Here is a 21619-nt window from a genome sequence, read left to right as displayed (position 1 = left end):
GCCACTCAGTCTGTGGTACAGACTCCTCTAGCATTAGACCGCACAAGGCCTGGAAGCATGCAGGGGAGCCTCTCCTATCTCTGGACTTCTAGAAACATCACAGGTGTTTCTCTGTATGTGTTTTAAGCTTGTCTGATCTGAGGTTTTCCACGATGCGCAGCAGACAGCACTCTAACGACCCCGCCAAGCTTCCAAGGCCTCGCCAATACTGTACGTGTCCCCTCCTAACGGAAGAGCAGTGCTCCCTCCCCGTCCTTCCACGGGACGCACATTCTGGTTATTCCCCACTCATTCCCGCCCTCGTCTTCGCCATTCTTTTGCTCCACGCTCCCCTGCGCGCAGACCGCTCCCCTGCTGCCCACCTCTGCCCACGGGGACGGCCGCTCTTCAAGGCACGACTCGCAGGCTCCTGCCCCCAGAGCCTGGACATCACACACGACTCCGGGCTTTCCTTGTGGAGTATTTTCCCTGCATCGGCTTTGCACTGTACGAGATTAGGCCACTGTATAGACCCTGTAGACTCACACGCATCACTCAAGAAGAGGTGGCCGTGCGTCACTGCCTCCCCACATGAAAGGAGAAAATGCCTTTTGCAGATTTTGCAGTGTGATACACTATGAGGCTCTAAATTCCCCGGTAACCTCCTTGCCTGTTCAAGGTCATTTCCGTTTCCCCCAAAATTGCTTTTGGAGATGAGATTCGTAATGGAGGTCACGGTTTTCCCTTTCACCATCCCTCCCGTTAGCCGCTTATCTGAGACTCTGTCGAAAAAGAACTAGAATCATAAATGGGGAAGAATCCGACGGCAGATGAGAAATGAATTACAGAGCGAAACCACCGCTTCTACTTAAACCACAACTCAAACGTGTTATCAGCAGATACACAAAACCAAAAATAAAACAAAAACAAACCCCAAACACCCTCATCGCCTAGATGATGCGCAGATTTCCAAAGCTGCTTCTTATGGGACTTCCTGGAAAAAGACTAAACATAAAACTTCTATTAAAATGAAATAATAAAAGCCTCACCTGGGAACACAGAAGGTTTCATGACTCACCAAGCAATCTGGCTGCAGAAACAGCCAGGGCCCTATGAAGCCACATCACCCTCCTGCACGTTACCACCTCTTGCTGGCTGACCTCTAGCTGAAGAATCTTTATTTACTACTTGCAAGTTCCTTCTGAGAGCCAGAGCAGACCCTCTGTGCCGCCCCAGGGCACTAGGCTGTCTCACCATCTGTGGCCCTCGACGGTTCTTTAGTAGGGATACCCAGCACCACAAGCACAAACTCCCGAAAAGTAACACAAATGAGCAGGACAGACAGACGATACCATGAGCACCCAAGGAAGGAAAGATCTCGCTGGGGAAGGTGCCGAGGCTGCCGGGGTCTGGACCTCCATGACGTGGGACGGTTGGCTTCGGTGAATGAAGGCGAGCATCTCCCCGGCAGCCCGGCTAACACCTCTCACTCTTACTTTCACAGGTGCTGGCCCTGAGCACAGGTGGGTGTCACGCCAGGACCACTTCACGTTCACTGCCTGTGCCCAAGGGAGAGGTCAAGCCCGATCTGTTACTCAGGGAATGTAAATAGCGTTTGTGTTCGACTCTGGACTCTAGTACTTGGTGTCTGCGTCCCCTGGGGGAGTTCTTGTTTCCTGCTGCTGAAAACATTATCAAACCACCTTAATGGGAATTAATTATGGAAAAGGCTAGTCTGAATTAGAGACATTTTGAAAATAAATACCTTTTACTTCCAAATAAATGTTTCCTTTTCAAGTAATTAACCATTATTCTGAGCAGAGGTTCAAAGGACCTACTTTAATGAGTGACTTGGTCATTGGCAACATGCATTTGTACATAAATACGCTAAGGCAGTGTTTCATAACGTGCTTCCCTAGGTAGGCTCCACCTGCCCGCTGACGCGCAGTTACACCACTTAGCAAACCCTTTCTTTGCAGAGGGCAAAGGGGCCCTGGCTGCCCTGTGATCATTCCTGGTGCGATGAATCGCCCTTCTATAGCTCCCGAGCCTTCATACCAACGCTTCCCTTGTGGGTTACAGAGGAGCCAAGGTCTCACCCGGGCTGACCCCGGCCATCTGTTGGGTAAGGTCAGGAAATACAATGAACTTTTGTATTAGCCTAGACCAGGGTTTCTCAAACTTGGCATGCCTAACCGGATCATTCTTTGCTGCGGGGGCCATCCTGTGCATTGTCGGATATTCAGCAGCATCCCTGGTCTCTACCCGCTGGATGCCAGTAGCATCCCCTTTCTCAGCTGTGACAACCACAAATGTTTCCAGACACTGCCAAATGTCCCCTAGTGGGGGGTGGGGGTGGGGACTTTACCACTTGGAAATCATCCAGAGAACTTTCGAAACAACTGATGCCTGGGTCCCATGGGTAGTTCCAAAAGCTCCCAGGTGACTCTAAGAGCTCCAGCCACCACCACTGTGATCCTAGACTCAGACCAGTTCACTATATCACTTTCATGAGAAGACAAGGCTCTGGAACTTAAAGTCCTGAAAAACAGTGACTTGGTGTAAACATAATAACCCACTCCACAGCCCAGTAGGAATTCAAGTTTGATTAGCTGCTGTTTCTTAGTTTTCAGTAACTCATGAAATTTGACTTGAGGTCTAAGTTGACCCATGTGACACCTGTCCTCTTCTTCTTCTTGTCATCCTAGAATTAAATCACCTTACCTTGCCCAGATGAGAGTAAGGACCCCTCAACTATCGCTTTACCTTTGCCATTCAACAAATGTTAATTGAGCACCTACTAGGTCCACGTTCTGGGGATACAGATCTGGGCCAGGAAAGCAGGGGCAGAAGACTGGAGGGGGATTGGAATAGGGAGCCAGGAAAGGTTAAGAAGGTGAGAGTATGATGGGGAGGGGAGGTGGATTCTAGACTGAAGGAGTTCCACCTGCAAAGGTCAGGTTGCTTGAGAAACTGAGGGCTGGAACAGGGTCCCTGCATGGCCATGATGAGGGCAGCACCGGAGAAGCATGGAGGGTACAGACAATCAAGGACCTTGAAAACCAGCCAACCAAGCCCAAACTCATCCTGAAGGTCATGGATTTGAAGCACAGAAGTAAAAACAGCTTATCATCATCAATTTAGGACCAAAACACTGGGATTTGATGCAAGGTTGCGGGGGGTAGATAAGATCAGGGGCCAGATGAGAAGTCCAGTCTGGTGGGTAACCAAATACACAGAGCCAGGGCTCTGAGGAAACATCTGGGTTATGGATAAAGATCTGGTGCTGCCCTACTCAGGGTGTGTGCTGGAACTCGGATGGTATGAGCTGAACTACGTCCTCCTGTGCCCGCTCTCCCAAGATAAACAAAAAACCCCCTCCAAACCCTCAAATGTTGAGTCCTGACCCTGAGGACCTCAGAATGTGACTGTAGTTGGAGATGGGAGCTTTACAAAGGTAATTAACTTAAAATGAGGTCATTGGGATTGGCCTTAATCCAACAGGACTGGTGTCCTTGTAAAAAGACACTAAAACACAGACGCACACAGAGGGAAGTCCGTGGAAGGTCACAGGGAGAAGACGGCATGCAAAAGCCAAGGAGAGAGGCCTCAGAAGGAACCAGCCCTGCCTACACTTGATCTCAGACTTCCAGCCTTTGGGATTGAAAGGAACTTAATGTCTGTTAGTTAAGCCCCACCACCACCACCACCCTGTCTGTGGTACTTGTTATGCAGCCCGAGCTGACTGAGACTCTGGGGAACCATCTGAAGGGAGTGGGTGGTGGAAAGGATTCCCAAAGGAGAAGAGCAGCCAGCGGAGGAGAAAAATCAGGACAAGCAGCCTTCCCCCATCATAAGGAGGGAGCGTCAAGGACTGAATAGTTACTGGCCATACCATGAAGAGGCTGATGGAGATCACCAAAGCAGGCTGCTAGCTGACCCTATCTGTGCCACAGAGACCATGAGGGCCAGCGGGCAAGGCAGGGATGCTGGACAAAGCCAGCACTTTCCAAGAGCACCAATCCCTAGGATGTGGCCACACCTGTGATGGGGGCTTGGTGATGGTTCTTCACAGAGGCCCAAACTAGTATGTGTGCTACAGGGGTAGCATGTGGCAGCCAGACAGAGGCCAGGAGGGCACGGTGACACACAGACCCACCCTGGGCCTGGGCATACTTCTGCCCTGGTTCTCTACTGTCTCTCTCCACAACCTCAGATAACTCACTGTCTACTGGGGTAAAAAATCAAACAAATCCCCAAGGACTGATTCTGGGGGCCTGTGCGCTTGGGCCCCATGTTCTGCTGCACGTGTACCCCAGCCCTGGCCCTGCACTACTCTCTTCCTAGCCTTTGTCAGCTCCTCTGCAGATGAGGCCCTTTCTATCTTTCAAGACCCCAGCCCGCCTTCAGGGCCCAGCTAAACTTCCACAGCACCCGGCTCTCCCTGCCTACGATGGGCATTTCCAGGGCTAAGCACATATCTTGAGGGCTTTCTCGGGCATGCTCACCTCTGCATCACACACCCTCAGCTCCCGGCCCTCACATACTTGTCCCAGTTGCTCCCATGCTGGGCCTAGAATCCTCCATATACCAAGTGCCTTGGCTCCACCAGGAGCTCCTGTTCCAGGGCAGCGACCATCTTCTGCCCATTTGTGTCACCCACCTAAGGCGGAGCAGGAGGCCTGCCTACAGAGCAGATGTTCTGGCCGAAGGACCAGGGCCAGGCACCACACAAGTGGCTGCAGAAATCACCTCTAAAAGCGGGGAGGGGAGGGACGAAGGGGTTGTATGTAACTGTCTTCCAAAAATAGGACAATACCTATGTGCATAGCAATGTCATTTCCAAGAGCCAAAAGGTGGAAGCAACCCAAGAGTCCATCAGTAGATGAAAGGATAAACAAAACGTGGTCTATATATACAATGGAGTATTGTTCAGCCTTCAGAAGGAAGGAAATTCTGGCACATGCTACAGCGCAGACGAACGCTGAGAACGTTACGCTAAGTAAAATCAGCCAGTCGCAAAAGAACAAGTACTATAATGGTTCCACTTATGTGAGGTCCCTGGACTGGTCTGATCCAGAGACAGAGAGTGGAGTGAGTGGTGGTTGGCAGGGGCCGGGGGAGAGGAGGGCACTTAGTGGTGAATGCAGGAAGAGTTTCAGTTTGGAAAGATGACAAAGTCCAGGAGACGGATGATGGTGATGGTTGTACACACTGTGACTGTACTTAATCCCATTCAACTGCACACTTAAACATGGTTAAAATGCCAAGTTTTATGTTACGTGTATTTTATCACAATTAAAAAAAAAACTTTTAAAAAAGTAGGACAGAAACTTTGTGTTCACTGCAAACGCTCATGTATATTCATTGGCGAACCGTGGAGTTCCTCAGTATGTAACAATCAAGGGTGCCCAATTTGTAAAGCATCTTTTAAACACACAGAAAAAAAGCAGCTTTTAATCTAATCTGGGAGGAAACACTCTGTAGTGCAAATTAGTATGCGGAGTGCATAACCCATCCATAATTTAATATGACCACTGGGACGCTTGTGGCTCTTGTACGCCAGCATCATCTTCTTTGCTCTTCTGGTTTAAATGATACTAAGAAATAAAGTGTGGCGGTTAGCTAGCAGAATTAAATTAGAGGAAGGACTGACCTTCCTCTCCACTTAAAAAACAAAAACCAAAAAACAAAAAAACAAAAATGGCCGATAGACACTTAACTAGCATTCCTATGACTTAACATTCTTTACCACACATTCCTATGACTCAGCTGTTTGGTTCACTGCTCAGATAAGTAAACCAACTGTCTCACTTCTGGGGCAGTGTTTTCAAATATAAGAAGGCTCCATGGATCCTTCTTGCTGTTGCACACCTTGAGCGAACTAAACGTTCAAAACTAAATTGGCTAGGGCTTTGTGAAGCTGTTCCCTGGGAAAAAGAGACCCACAAGAAGTATGTTGCACTTTTACTACAAGAAATCTAGAAAAAAGATACAAAGCACAACCTAAGAATAGAGAAGCAGAGAAGACACTGAAAAAAAAAATCAGGAAGAAAGACTTGCAAGAGCTCGGGGATACTTGCTTAGCTCTGCAGCAGATAACAGCTGGCTTGGTGAAAGATGACAGGCTAGAGGTCACCAGAAGCACCGCGACTCAGAAGGTCCCACGTCTGGCCTAATGCTAGGCTGTCATGTGTTGATCTTCATAATTTTTTGAACAAGGGGTTCTGCATTTTCTGCATTTTGCACTGGGCCCTGCAAATTATGTAGCTGGTCCTGACCAGCAGAAGGGTTTGGAAAAGCAAAGATACTCACTCTTTGGGGGTGGGGGGTGGGTAGGGCGAGGGTGGGGGCAACGATTTGTTAAGCCTGCTGCAGTCTCGTTCCAAGCTCTGTGATCTGGAGCTAATAACTGAGACCGTTTATCATTATTTCTAGAAAAGAAGCCTCAGAAAGAGTATCCTTGCCAGTTCCATACTAAGCTTAAGTGGCCAGTTAAGTTACATTCCGAGTCTTTGGGAAGAAAAAGAATGCTTTGTTTAAAGCATTTAATGGCTAAATTCTCGAGATTCGATTATTCTCGATTCATTGGCAAAAAGATTCGTCTCTAATCCCTTCCACGCCAGTGAAGAATAGCTCCTACCACCCCCGTCACATGGTCTGGAGGAGATCCCCAGCGCGGGGTAACTGCATCCCCTGCTCTGCAACCTGCTTGGACATCTGATTTGCCCCCAGGAATCTGGAACTCACAGAGGAATGCTGGCCTCTGTGCCGACCGCTGCCCGACCAGGTAAGCAAAAGCCTGGACAAAGTCAGTCTGTAGGGGAACAAGCTGACTTCTGGAGATAGGGCTGGGAGCACATGTGGCTTCTGACAGAAGGGCGGTGGCAACAGAGTTCCCGGAAGACTTACACGCAGCCCCCACCGCCACCCCAATTCTCTGGTTTCAGATCCCACCTTAGCTTCCCTAAGCCATTCCTGCATCTTTCCCTATTTTCTTAATGTAATGTGAAATTTTTTTCATTATTTGCAACCAAGAGTCACACAAGAGGTCCTGCGGAATATAACGCTACGCAAACAGAGCGGCCTGGAGAGCCCTCGGGCCGTGTTCTATTCCAGCAATGGTGTATTTTAGGGGAAATCCAGCTAAATCAGTCAATACCCATCGCCTCTCTCTCCTAGAGATATAGGCCTTGCCAATCTCCGGGTCACTTGTTCGGAGGAAGGTCTGCCCATACATAACGAGCAGCACTGAGCAGCCTTGAGCACGTAAGGGACAAGCCCCAAGTCACAGATGACCAGAGTCTGAAGGCTGCTGAGGCCGGTCCCGGCCCTCCAGTGAGCAGTCAGCAAGGACAGCATTCGGGGTGGGGGGACCTGCCCTCCGGGGGCACCTGCTCCTGGGGTTGGCTCTGTGCCTCAACCTCCCTGCCGTGAGGTCCAGAGTTACCATCCACTCCCCTAAAGCTCCAGTTTCTCCCACCCGCTTTCACCAGCACGGCTAGCCCGGACTTGTTAACACGTTTAGCTCGCTCTCCATTTAATGGCATCATCTCAGGTTTCTGAGCCAAGGCCTCCGTGGGGGTGTGAAGCCCCCAGCAGAGCCCTGCTCCCCGTTCCTCGAGGTCGGCCAGGAAAGCATTTTCCTTTTCAGGTCCTCTGGAGCCCTGTGACCAGTGACCTGAAAACAAACCAAGCCATTAAATGGTCTTTTTTTTTTTTCACCCGACTGGAGGTCCTCTTTGGTCAGATTCCTGAGGCCACCCTGGATTACGGTGTCCTGTGTGAAGGGCACACCTGGCTGGCCACGTTATCAGTTTCGGGGCGAGAGGAGGGGACAGGCGCCTTGGAGAGCCCAAGGAATAAATCACCCTCAGGTGTGGCCTATCAGCTCCTCCCCACCTAAGTGTTTCTCAGATGACTCACTCAGCTGGTCCTCACCCCGCAGACAGGAGGGACAAAGGGACCCGAGATTCCCAGGCTCCTCAGGGTTTCCCAGGCACCTGGAGGGAGGGTGGTGGACTCTCCCCAGCTGTCCTCATTCTGGCCTCACGACGGCCCCGGAGGGCAGGTGAGCGATGACCCACTTTCCTGATGAGCGTCCTGCTGCTCCCAAAGACAAAGCTGATGGAGTTGTACCTCCCACTGCCGGTAATATCTGCTGGTTCCAAGCAGCGGCCCGGACCGGAACCCACTCCCGCCAAACTGCAAAGCCCTTTCTCCTCTCTACATGGTATCAAATGCAGGTGAGCTCAGACATTTATGGTGAAGGCTTTTGTGGGTCAAAGACGAGGACGACACAGCCCCAGTGGGGAAAGGGGCAGGTGCCACTCTGGCCACCACACAGCTCGTGTCAGGACAGAGACACAGCCACGTGCTCGGGGCATGAAATGAGGATGAGAGACCTGAAGGAGGAACAGGGATTGGCTGGCTGGAGGAGGGAGGAAAGGGCGTCCCAGGTGAGTGGGCCAATGAGGCAGATGCAGCAGAGGTCAGGGAAGGCGGCCCGAGAGGCCGTCGGCACAAAGCCACAGCACAGCCAAGCCCACCCTGCTGGGCAGCTCCTAACGGGTGTGACCCTTCTCAGGTGGCGACAGGAGGACCTTCCTGGACAGACCAGTTACAAGGAACGAGCCCAAGCGAATGGGCAGGAGCACCCACCGGCACTTCCCGGCCCCTGTCCCTGGTGGGGGCTGCTCCTGGGCAAGAAGACCCTGCAGGGTGAGGGGAACTAGGTTCTAGCCCCCCAAGAGCTGGTGGCTCTGGATGGGTCAGTGACACCCCCCACATTCACTCTAGCCTCAGTCTCCTCATCTGTAAGCTGAGGACGTTGGACTAGGAGGTAATATTATTCCCTAGTCGTGCCTGGGACGATTTTTCACCTGGCACTCGGTACAGGGAAAGCTGGTTGAGTCAAAGTAAACTCTAGACTGATGGTTTCCCATATCAGGGTCTTTCGGCCCGGTGCAAAGTCCATCAGCACTCTCCCCCTTCAAGCAGGAGGGCAGGAGAAAATTCTAGAACACTCCAATGGGCCAGTGCTGCTTCCTCTCGATAGCCCTGGAAAGAGGCTCCAGGCCCACTTACCCCAGGTCGGGCCTGGACCTGCAGCTGCCTTGCGATTTCCCACAGCTCCCCCCCAGAACCTCTCCTTGGGCTGGCCGGCCTGCTTCCCACAGCCCCAACCACCCAGTTTCCCCGGGACCTTTGATGAGGCTGTGTCTCCCCATCAAATGCTGTCCCCCCTGCCCTCTGCTTCTCCACAGGGCCCCATTCCCCATCCTAGGCCTCCTCACTTCGCCGGTCTGCCTTGCGGCCCTCCATCCCTACTCATCCTCCTAGCTGAGTTGGTTCACCTCATGGCTGGTGTTCTGAACGTGACTCCCGGCCACCCTCCCCACGTTCCCACCTTCACTGCCTCCTACCAGTTCTAAGCTCTCACATACCACAGGGCCCTTGCAACTGCCATTCCCTCTCCTCTCTCTCCAGCTCAGCCCTCTGATCTCAACTCAGATGTCAGTTGCACTCAGAGACCAGGCGGTGTAGGCCGGGCTTTTTGTTCCTTCATTTCCCTTTCTTTCCACATACTTAGCTCCGTGTGTAATTAAAGGATTATTATTAATTAGTTAAGGTGTGTCCCCCCTCATTAGTCTAGAAGCTCTATGGGAGTGGGGCTGTCTCTATCATTGTATCTCGAACACATAGCACAAAGCTTGGCCCAACAGAGGGACTCATCTATGAAAGGAAGGAAAGAAAAGTCTATAAAAAAAAAATGGAAAGGAAAGGAAAGGAGTGGCCTGGGTCTCACTTAGTGGCATAAGAATCATTGTAACGACTGGATTGTCTGCAAAACCTTGATGTGTAGTGTTTGCCACTTGCATGGTGTAAATGTTCCCGCCATGGCGGAGCGGGAGCCACCGACGAGACATCCCTGAGTGCGCAGTTGGATAGAGACGCGCTGGCTCGGAGTCAGCAGAGGCCAAGCTGGCTCTAGCACACTGCTGGCTTGTGGTGACGCCACGGCTGACATTCAGAAAGCCCATCATGTTTTTAAATGACATCAACTTTTGACTCAATCCTACTTTGGACTGAAGACCAAAATGAATTGAGGCCTGCGAAAGAATGCTACAGACAAAAGAGGGGGTAAAAAAAAAAAAAAAGAAGAAGAAAAAAGAGGTTTCACAGCTAGATCAGAATGAGAAGATGCAGAAAGGTGAGCCCCGCTGCCTGGGCAGGAAGACTGCTGTGCTGGCTCCCAAAGATGACAAGGGCTGCCAAACAACCATTTAGCTTCTGGTCTTCCCACTGGCGCCGCTGCCAAATGCAGCGCCGAGGACATTGTTGTAGCAAGTCAAAAGCTGCATGAAATGCTGGTTATATCCAGGGACCTAATATTTATTTCCCTTTCTAGCAATTTATCCTACTGGCTCAATAAAAGCAAAATGGGCATCTGCGACACCAAATCACAGAAGTACCAAGATCAAAAAGTATTGGGAGAAAGTAGGGGTTCCCCCCCCCAATATCCCAGGATTATGGAAGCCCTACATCTAACGCAAAACCCAGAAACTGTAACGGATAAGATTCATTTGACTCTAAAGAAACCAAAAGTTTCTGTGTAACACCACCACCATAAATAAAATAAAAAGACAAACAAAAAGCCAGGGCAAAAACATTTACCAGACATCCAGAGAGTTAATTTACTTTATGCCTGAAGTACTTCCACAGAAACGTTTGTGTACTCCTCCCCCTCCAAAAAAAAAAAAAAAAAAAAAAAAAAAAAAAAAACAAACATACACAGGCAAAGGACCTCAGGAGCCAGTTTAAAGACATGGAAGCAAATGGCTCAAAAAACTTCAGAGACGTGTTTAACCTCCTTCCTCGCAAGAGGAATGCAAATTATAACAACAACCGAACACACCTCCCAGGTCAAACTAGGAGACACTGAAAAGTGTGCTAAGTCCTTGGTTGGGGAGGGTGTGGGGAACAGGAGCTCCAGGATTACTGATGGAAGTGTAAATTGGTAAGATCTCTAGGGACAGCACCGAACAACATCTATCAAAATTAAAATGTCGCAACTTTGACCCTCCACTTCGAAGAATTTCACGCATGCCAGATTTCATTATATAGTACACAACGGCAAAGAGGGGGAAACCACCTCAGCGCCCCCTTATTAGGTGCCTAATGGGGTCAATTACGGCCTGCCCACGCCGTGGAGGACTGCTGCTCGGACACCGTGTCACCGACGCGGACGGAGGGGCTCTCCACGTAGTGACAGGTGCGCATCCCCAACACTGGTGGCGACAGGCACAGAACAATGCGCAGATCATGTCATTGTTTGTGAGAGAAAAATACACAAATGAAAATATACTTGGGCTATTTCTAGAAGGATACATAAGAAACTGGTAACCATGGTTGCTTCTCAAGAGGGAAGCCGGAGGCAGAGATGGCAGGCAACGCCACTTCTACGGTCTGCTTTCTGCACCACGTGCATGCATTCTCTATCAGTTTCTAAAAACAGGCATAAAGATGTTCACCGTTGTGTTGCATACACCAGACAAAATAAGTAAAACACCCCTAGGATGACCTGACACTGGGTTATTTTTAAGATATTACTATTGCAATGAAATTGTAATTATTTTTAATCCTAATTAAATTGTACCGAATCGCTTTAAATACTTTTAGACTTGAGCCCCAGAAAAAGAATACAAATTACTTCCCAGGATATTTAAACAACCCTTAGATGTACTTACAGGATGAAAGCCAGCAATCTTTGAGACCTCATGGAGAACAGAAGAAGGAACAGAAGATTGGGGACAAACGTCCCAAACTTTATATATACAGAAAGAGAGTGGACCTTAGAAAGTTGAGCGGCGGACACTGATTTTTTTGGCTACACTCCAAGGACTCTTCAAGGAAGTGGTGAGCGTTGGAAACCAAGGGGGGGTTCACTCAGGACAACGCAGGGTCATGATGCAAATTATTAAGAGGAATATTGCAAGGTCAGCAGCATGGTTTTTTTTTTTTTTTTTTTTTTTTTTTTTTTAACCTCGTGTAAAATCTTTGACAATCCGAGCCACCAGCGGATGCTGGTGCAGGGACAGGGAGCCATGTCCAGCCTGGGTCCTCCCAGAGTCGACCTCTAACTGACTGCAGAACTCTGTTAGCATTTGTTTCAGGAAGGCACGGCAGGGAGATAAACCGCGGAAGTATGAATGTCACTAGGAAGTTGAACACAGGGCTCAAGGTACACAGCACCAGGCCCACTCAGGCATGTGTTAACTGATTATCCAAGATAATGCTCTGTGTGCAGACCGGCCTTGGGTTATTCAGCATTCTTAACGAAAGAAAGTAACATAATAAAAGGAAACATTTGGAAAACTTTATAGGGTCTCACGAAAAGAAAGGTGATATTATTATCATTATTATTTTGAAGGCACTGAAAGGTTTGGAACAGATAAGAAATACCGAAGACCAAGGCGCACGACAGAAATAAAGTAGATCCTAACAGGAGAGATCTAATAACCCAAAACTGTTACGATGAGGCCTAAATCGTGCGCCACGTCGCAGAAGTGTAGCCTGAGAAATCCTGGACGATGCAATCCCATAAAGATTTGGTGCCTGTGGTCTCCAGATAGAAGCAGCTTGTCATGTTTACTGAAAGCCTTCATGCATCAGCTGCAGGCTCCATCAGGGGAAGCCGAGTGTCCGTCCACGCTCTTGATTAGAGACACGGTGTCCTCCAGGCTGTGTTCTCAGTGTCCCGTTAAAGAGACGCATATGGCAAGTGCAGCAATCGGTATGGCCGACTGTGTCATGTGTGCAACGGCTGAAGTAGCTGGAGACTTTTTAGCCGGAAAAGAAACCTGGGTATTCTCAGATAGCTGGACATGTATTATGTAGAGGAAAAAGAACCCGTCAGGGGAGCAAGCCATACAAAGAGGCGTGAGGTGACCTGAGCTATATTCACCCAAAAGCACGCCTGCCTGCGAGGAAGAGCGACTGCGGAGTGAGCCGCCGAGCCAGCGGGACCCTCTCCTCCCAGCCTGGAGGGGGGTGCCCATGTCAGGGATAGTAATCAGGAGGGGAGACAGGCTTGTCGGCCCCAAGATCCCTTTGAACTATCATAACTGGAGATTCTAACTGGCTTGGCAGATCCACCTGTGCAGGTGCTACTTACAGCCTACAGGTGATGGGCCGTAAAAAGTATAATATGCAATACATATATATACACTATATAGCAGGACATGCACATACATTAATAATACGGATTTATAATACGCTGTCTTTGTAATACGACACGTACTCATAATAAAACATACACTCATAATACGATGTAACGTATGCCCGGCAGTTTTTCTGTATCCCCTGCCCACTGCACACTTGGGGACAGAAGGAACAGGACCCAGACTGGAGCGGCACATACAGGCTGAGGGACACCTAATGACAAGGACACTGTGTGAGTTTATCTGCAGGTGGATCGATCGTGGTATGAAGTGGGGAGAGAGGGTACAAAAGGCAACGGCTCAGACTCTGAACTTTCATCCACTGACGGAAGGTGAACCTTTCTGCTTCTGCTCTTAGAAACGAAGCTGACGGGCACCTGACCTCTAGAGCTGCACCCATCACGGTACACGTTCCGTATTTGTACACCTGATACAGCGTCCAGTGCCCACAGCCAGCTGAAGCGATATGGGCCTCAGTACCTGCCAAATGCGCCTAAAGAGCTCCTCAAGGCATTTGTCACGGAATAGAACATTGTAGAAGGACAGTCCTTTATTTAGATCTTATTTGTGCGTGAAAATCAATATGTCCTTTCTAGCCTTTATCTTGCAAGAAAATGTGTCTCTAACTGTTGTGCCGGGGTCTTCAGCTCCCAGTTTTGTCCCGCCAGCTACAGGTAACGGTGACGTAGCCACGAAGCAGCCCCAAAACATAGTGCACCCATTACTGCCATCTTTGACTCTCCTGAGTGCTAATTTAGAAAAACTGTCCAGCTCTCCACTGTGCCTTTAAAGCCTGTTTTCAAGGACTATTTTAGTTCTCTCATCCTGCCATCCGTGGCAGAGTGTGAATAGCTGCTCCTGGGTCCCCACCACTAGGATAATGATGCTCTATCCCACACCTCCTAACTTTCAAGTTCCCTTCCCCTCTGACCTCAGGGCAGAGCACCCTCTAAACACATTGGCTTTGATCTCTATTATTCCTCCTCTCCTTTAAAAAGGGGTTTAAAGTATTTGAAAATGTTGCCAAATCCTTACTTTCACAGACATACAAAGGGTATTAAAATAGTCACTGTAGTCATTGTTCTGAATTTTTCCATGCTGGTAACAAAAAACAAATGTTGCCCAGCACGGATGGGAAACAGAGTCACAGCAACACATTTGCAAAGAAGCTCTGGAGCTGGGGGGTGGGGGGGTGGGGGTGTCAAGGTGAACCGAGCCTGAAGGATCTTCCCCATTAACAGCTAATCCTGTCAGTTCCCACAGGACAGATCATTTCTTGCCAGGTTGGTACAAGATTAAAACAGTGATTATGATGATGTAAGAGTTTCATCTTACACATCCATGAGCTACAACTGTTTACTAACACTCATTTTGGGGCGGTGGGGCGGCGGGGTTGGGGGGAAGCACACGCACATTGTCACATTTCAGTCTCACGTTTAAACAAAGCACTTAAAACTCTGCCCGGCTGCTGCCCAGAAGGAGGGGGAAGGTCTACACTTACTTTGAAATGCAAATCAGTCATTTAAAACACAGAAGGGGCAAAAAAACACACATTGCTTAGCAAATGGCTCTCACACGTTTAAAAAAAAATCGGGAAATATAGACATGTCAGGGATTGATTGTCTAACAGTGCCCAGTCTCCATTTTTTCTGTGGGCCCCACATCTCTCAAAAAACACTGCTGCTCCTTTTCACACAATGCGATACCCCTGCCCGAGGGGTTCCTCTGGACTCCGGGCACGGCGGCCGTTGCTCAGCCGAAGCTTCCCAGGGGCTCAGTGTTTCAGACAAAAGCAGCTGCTGTGTAAGAGCCTCGGTGTCAGGGAAGACAAAACAAATTCCTAGTTTCCTTCCTGTCCTCTAGAGAGACGCCGCTCAAGTCGCGAGGAAACATTTGAGGGGACACTCGAGTGGCAAAATGTGAAGTCGATAAATACCCATCTTTGGAGAGCAAGGAGCGGGATGAGGAGGGAACAAGAATTTGCAAAAGCTCTTTGCTTCTGCGGCTGTAACTTAGGGGGAGGCTTTGGCCGCCTTTAGTCTGCACACCCAGCCTGGGTGCAGAGGCCGCGCGCAGAGCAGCACACCTGGGGCCACGACAGGGCTGTCCCGGGCAGGTATCTGTGTGCAGGAGGCGGCTGGCCCGGGCCGCGGCCGTCAGACCCTGAGCCAGGCGAGCGCTGGGCGGGCCGGCGGGTCGGCGGGTCGGCGGGTCGGCGGCCTCACCTTTCTGCAGAGCCACCCGGGGCCGGCGGGAGCGAGCGAGGGAGGGTGACAGCTCGCAGGGGAGGGGGGACGGGGCTCGCCTTCCAAACGTGCACCGGGGGCCGGAGCTGGGGTGCGCACTAGCGAGGGCGCTGGAGCCCCGTGCAGGGCTGGGAGGCGGCGTCCCCGGGGCAGGCAGCGAGCAGCCCCGCTCCCCACCCAGGGGCCAAGCCTCGGCGGGTGCAGGCACGCGCTGGCCGTGGGTGGCGTCCCCTTCGGGCACCCTGCGTGCCCCCGGGTGGGGTGGGGGTGCGGGTGCGGGTGCGGGTGCGGGTGGGGGCCGGGGGCCGGGGGCGGGGGGCCGGGCCGGGCGCAGCCCTTACCTTGCTCACCACGTTTTGGACGAGGCCGGTGCGGATGCCGTAGTCCCACGCGTGGCAGTCGCAGTGGGAGGCGTTGTCGGGCCTGTCCGGGGGGGACGGCAGGGGCGGCGCGTCGGCCCCGCCGCGGCTCGCGTTGCCCGGGGGCGCCCACGGGGCGGGCGCGGGGGCGGGGGGCGAGGCCGCGGGCCCGGTCCAGTTGGCCGCGCCGGGGACCCCCGCCGGCCCCGCGCCCTTGCCGGCCCCGCGGCACCAGAAGTTGGGCTGGTCCAGCAGGAAGGAGTCCGAGAACTGGCTGAAGCCGATGAAGAGCGCGGGGATCCAGGTGAGCAGCACGAGGGTCCTCTGGTAGCCGCCGCCCAGGCCCCCCAGGAACGGCAGCACCGAGCCGTCGTAGTCCAGCAGCAGGAGGCTGGGCGCCGCGGCCGCGCTGCAGCCCGGGGGCGCGGGGTGCGGGGCGGGCAGCGGCTGCAGGTCGCCGGCGGGGCCCGCGCGCCCCCCGAGCGCCGCCGAGGCCGCCGCGTCCCCGGGCGGCAGCGAGCCGTTCTCCTCGGCCGGGGGCGCCTGCCGCCCGGGCCCGCCGCCCGCCGCGTCCCGCCGCCGCTCTAGCGCCATGGCCCGGGCCCTGGGCGCCCGCAGACGCGCATAGACGCGCCCGGGCGGGAGGAGGGCCCCGGCCGCGGACGCGCTCGGCCGCCGCGGGGCCTCAGTGCGCCCCCATGCCGCGGCCCGGACCCTGCGGCCCCGCTCGGGCGGACGGCGGCCCGGGCCTCAGCCGCCGCCGCTCATCGGCGCCGCGATCTCCGGGGCTGCGCGCCCGCCGGGAGGCGAGGGCGGGGGCGGGGCGGGGGCGCGCGGCCGCTCCCCGGGAGCCCGCGACGGATCTGCCCGGCCTCGGGCGCTCCCGGAAGCCGCGAGCTCGGGTCCCCGCTGCCCGGCCCGCCGCGCTCTCGGGCTCCGGAGCCGGCCGCCGCCGCCGCCGCCGCCGCCTCCTCGCCCTCCGCCTCGCCCTCCTCCGCCTCCCCCTCCTCCTCCTCCTCCCCGGCCCGCCCCCTCTCCCCCCGCCGCGGCGGAGGTAACCGCGGCACCTGCTGCGCCCCGCTCCGGCGCGCGAGCGCCCCCTCCAGCCGGGCCGGGCTCCGCGGCGGGGGGCGGGGGGCGGGGGGCGGGGGGCGGGGAAGCGGGGAAACCGGGCACCCGGCGGCCGCCGGGCTGGAGGATCCCGGGCTCGGGCGGGCTGCGCGCGGGGCGAGGCGGGGGAGCAGCGCTGGAGACACGGGGGCCTCCTCCGCGCGCCCTCCTTGGCCGCGCTCTGCGCCCTGCACCCTGCACCCCGGGTCCCGGCGGTGACCTCGGCGCGCTCCAGGGGGGGCCCGCTCCCCGCCGTCCACGCCCTGCTCCCGGAGCCCCAAGTGGCCGGCGTGTCGGAGCAACACCCTCGCACTTTCTTTTTTTTTTTTAGATTTTTTTTTTGGGGGGGGTTCAGATGATGGTTGATGTGTGTGTGTGTGTGTGTGTGTGTGTCCGTGGCAGGAATGCGCATCGGCCAATTTTCAGGCCGCCGGTCCCCCGCTCCCCAAATCTCCATTTCGCCCCCGCTCCCAAACGCGTGCGGTGCAAGCACCCCGCCAGCGCGAGTTACACGGTGCGCACCGAGCCTCGAGCCGGGGTGGCCGCCCCGCCCCCGCCCCCGCCCCCTCCCCGAGGTCTCGAGTTCCCGTCTGCAACGCCAAGTGCACGGGCGCGCACATCCACATTCACACACACACGCACACGCACACGGAGCCGAGGCTCTCCCCCCTCTCCGGGGCTCCTGCTCGAACCTTGCCCAGCCCTCGCTATATAAATAACACCAGGCCTGCGGCAACCGGCTGCATTAGCATATTCCCCCTTGCAGGAGCGAGGAGAGCGCGGCACCTCTCACCCCGGCGGCCCCACATGCAGGAGACATTTCACATTCTGGGAAGTTTATTAATGGGAGTCTTAGAGCAGTCCATTTCCAGTAGGATTGGGGGAGGTGGGGGGGTGGGGGGAGGTGGGGCAGTTGGAGAATGTGGAAGACAGGCTCTTTCTTGCTTGACAAAGGGACACACTCTGGGCTACAGATGCTGAACGCGTTCGTGTGCATTTCCATCATTTGCTTATATTTTTAACCTGTTTGTGGGCATCGTGCGCTTACTACTAAAATACTGGCACATGGGGGAGGATTATTTCTGAAGTCTGTTAGGGGAGTTGGGCCTTGGGGATGGGAGGAGGTCATGGACTTGCCCAAGTGGCTGACAAGGGGAGATTAGATAACTGTGGGCCGCAAGGGGCCCACGGGGCTGCAGAAGACGCCAAACCTCTGAGAAAAGGATGTGAAAACCTGCACATGTTTAAAGAGCTTTGAGGGGGGTGGGAGGGGGAGGTGATAGGGCACATTGTAATGATTTCTATTCCAAATTCATATTATTTATTACTTTGATTTTTTTCTTTTCTCCCCTCTCCCTCTTAGAAGAGATAAAAAAAAAAGCCAAAAAAAAAAAAAAAAAGAGAGAGAGAGAGAGAATCAATGCAAAGTGTTTACTACCATGCCTGGGACAGAGAAAGTGCTTAATAATTGTTAGCTGTTTCTTATTACCACCACAGTTACTATTCTATAAAATCTACATTCTATTTCCGAATTTAAATATGACTTTACAGATATTTATTTCCTGTTTGGTGGCTGGTTTTTCCAGAAGAGTTCTATTTTGTGTTGGGCTCTACCTCTGTACCCGAAAGTCACAAGGACCTGTTTGTTTTCTTAGAACTCATCACAAAATAAGCATTGCCAGTGATAGTGATGGCCATTCCAATCATAATAATAAACAATATTAAACTCTGCAGGGTTAGTATTCAGATACACAATCTCATTCTGTCCTCATGGAACCCCCAAGAGGTGGTCTCCCAGATGAGGCTCCAGAGGTTAAATGCCTATCAGATCAAAGAGCTGGCCTACAGCAGAGCCAAATAACGGACTTCGAACCCAGAGCTTCTAACTGAACATTCCAGGGTGCCTCTATTTTAACATGCAGGGCCAGATTATAATACTATAGGAAGAATTTGGGGTTTTTTCTTTTTTTTTATTTTAAAAAATTTTATCTTTAAGTAATCTCTATACCCAATGTGGGGTTTAAACTCACAATCCTGAAATCAACAGTCACACACACTACCAACTGAGCCAACCAGGCGCCCCAGGAAGAATTTTAAGAGATATTTGTTAATTTGCATTTTTAGGTGGGAGAAACCCTAACCCCGGGGCGAAGTTTCATTGCCAAGCTGTTATTAGTCCTTGTCCCAAAAAGGTGATAGTAATCCTCGGATGGAGGGTGCCTGGCTGGTTCAGTTGGTCAAGCATCTGCCTTCAGCTCAGGGCATGATCTTTGCTGTCAAGCCCCACCAAGGCTCCCTGCTTAGCTGCAGCCACCACCCCTCCGCCCCACCATGCTTGTTCTCTCTCTCTCTCAAATAAATAAATAAAATCTTTTTTAAAATTCCTCAAATTAGAAGATGCACTAGAAGATGGTCCCCTATAAGACCCAAGCTAAAAGGAACCAACATAAAATGTTTGCAATTAGCCATCTGCCGTCCTGACCTGGCCCTGACTTGACTTGTAATTAAGTTCCTGATTAGATTAGAGGTTTCCCTAAATCCCTCTCAGATCAGCATGCTCCCCCCAAATGTAGTCAAGAAGATAAAAAAGTAACTAATTAAAATTAAACTGGCCTTCAATTCATTAAGACATATCATAAATGACTTCTAGAGGAACCTAGAATGCAAGGAGTAAGAAAGAGGAATTTGACCCTCGGATAACCTCCAGGGTGAGTATGTTCACCCGCTAGTGTGGGGCAGCCAATCAGGCACCCACTATCATATTACTTTTCTGGGTGCTAGCTGTCATTAAGTGGTAGTTTTCTCATTTACTTCTTTAGTTACTACTTCCTACATCTAGATAGATCCTTTATATTTGTACTAAGCTGTATTTCTGGTGCCTAAAACAGTGCTTGGCACATGCAAGATGCTCAATACACTCAAGACAATCAATTTGCTGAATACATTAGCATATTAAGTTATTATCACTTGATAGTATCATCAAAGACCCTACAACTCTGTTTACTTTGATTCTTAAGTCACGGAGCAACCTTTTCCTATCTGCTTGGTCTCTCATATACGGTGCTCAGATCAGCCAGCATGAGAATCCATTTGAACAATTATATTTCTGATTACAAGTTATTGTGGTTAATGGATTAGCTCCCAGTATGAAGTTCTTGTGCACAGTTATCAGCTTGCAGATAATTGACCTGGAAGCCAAATGCAGCTCACAGACCACATGCAATGTTTCCAGAAAAAATAGCTGTCAACATTTGAAAAGCAGGAGACAGAACATTTAAAAAAACAAAACAAAACAAAACATAAAACAACAACAACAACAGCAATGAAGTAACCCTGGCCCTTTTGCCCATTTTTGCAGGGCTGTGCTTCCTTTGAATATAGTAGATGGGCAGGTATTTCCCAGCCACCCCTTGTCCCTGCCTGGCACACACCCTTCATGCATGCCATTTGTCTGGCCCCCAAAAGCATTTGAGTTTTTGACCCTAATTTATATTATTGTCCTGAACTCATTCATCTCCATTATGAAAAAGAAAACCACAGACCCAAATGGAGTCACTTATGCTAGGGCATGTCGTCAAACTGGGGCTTAACATCTCACCTACCTGCACTTAGAGCCTCCTCCAGAAATGTAGTCTTAGCTGGTCACTCAAGAATTTTCTGGTCAGTACCAATCAGGTCATCTGTCACATGGACCCTTTCCATCCTCCAGAGGTAGATGAGATAATCCATGCATGAAGACTTTTTGTCCCCGAAAGAAGTTTCTTCACCTGGAAGAAACTTTTTGCTTATGACTTCATTGCCATCTTTGAAAACCTTTTCCTTTCTATAGCCCTTTGGAGCTCTCATCTGTGAGCATGAATCTGTAGCCCAATTCATAAATGAATTAAGAAGGCCTATTTGATCTTTAAAATGTACTGTGTTGGGGCAGCCCCGGTGGCACAGCGGTTGAGCACGGCCTCCAGCCCAGGGCGTGATCCTGGAGACCCTGGATCGAGTCCCACTTCGGGCTCTCTGCATGGAGCCTGCTTCTCCCTCTGCCTGTGTCTCTGCCTCTCTCTCTCTCTGTGTGTCTCTATGAAGAATAAATAAATAAAATCTTAAAAATAAAATAAAATAAAATGTACTGTGTTGAACTTTTGTTATTTAACACTGTAAAGAAGCTGAGCCATTTCTCTCTTGCTTTGGAACCATGTTAGATAATCTATCAGTTTGCAATTTCCTAAAAATGGAGAAAATAAAGGAAAGATACAACCTAGTCATGAATATAACTTGAACAATTTTATTTCCTTGGAGATGATGGCAGGGAAAAAAAATTAGCTTCCTTCTAAAGTTGATAGAGATCTAATTTTAAGTCCTCCATAATTCTGTAAAGGTTAGTTCCAAGGAGTTGGTGTCAGGGTTAATTAACCTAGAATATATACTACTAGTCATAGCAAATGGGTTTCACATTAATTTTACTTGTATGTTCACTTTTTTTTGTTTATTTATTTATGTAATCTCTACACCCAACATAGGGGTTGAACTCATGACCCTGAGATCAATAGTCACACACTCCTCTGACTGAGCCAGCCAGGCACCTCTGTATGTTCATGTTTTTTATTTATACTTGAAATTTAGATAGATACCATAGTCTGGAATATCAGGTGTCTTTCTTTTTTCTTACTGCAGTTTGATTTCTCTCTTTCAAATAATTGGTTTGAAA

At 51.1% G+C, this 21619-nt stretch overlaps 1 protein-coding gene and 1 long non-coding RNA gene across 7 annotated transcripts in view; one reads left to right on the top strand and one right to left on the bottom strand.

The window, feature by feature from the left end:
* The window catches only part of SLC22A23 (solute carrier family 22 member 23), a 164179-nt gene extending 147361 nt beyond the window's left edge, over nucleotides 1-16818 (bottom strand). For 4 of the 5 annotated variants that reach the window (XM_077886117.1, XM_077886118.1, XM_077886119.1 and 1 more), the window contains exon 1: nucleotides 15790-16416. In XM_077886117.1, the coding sequence (XP_077742243.1) occupies nucleotides 15790-16401 (612 nt within the window). In that variant the 5' untranslated portion in view covers nucleotides 16402-16416. Of the gene's footprint in view, nucleotides 1-15789 lie in introns of all 5 variants that reach the window. The other variant, XM_077886121.1, reaches the window with a different exon arrangement.
* LOC144306662 (uncharacterized) overlaps nucleotides 15954-21619 on the top strand; it is a 102869-nt gene continuing 97203 nt past the window's right edge. For both annotated transcript variants that reach the window (XR_013373757.1, XR_013373758.1), the window contains exon 1: nucleotides 15954-16111. This is a non-coding gene — a long non-coding RNA (uncharacterized LOC144306662). The remainder of the gene's footprint in view (nucleotides 16112-21619) is intronic.

The sequence above is a fragment of the Canis aureus genome, chromosome 37 (assembly GCF_053574225.1).
Source record: "Canis aureus isolate CA01 chromosome 37, VMU_Caureus_v.1.0, whole genome shotgun sequence".
NCBI lineage: Eukaryota > Metazoa > Chordata > Mammalia > Carnivora > Canidae > Canis > Canis aureus.
The sequence above is the reverse complement of the archived record's forward strand: the minus strand, read 5'-3'. Positions and strand labels throughout refer to the sequence as shown.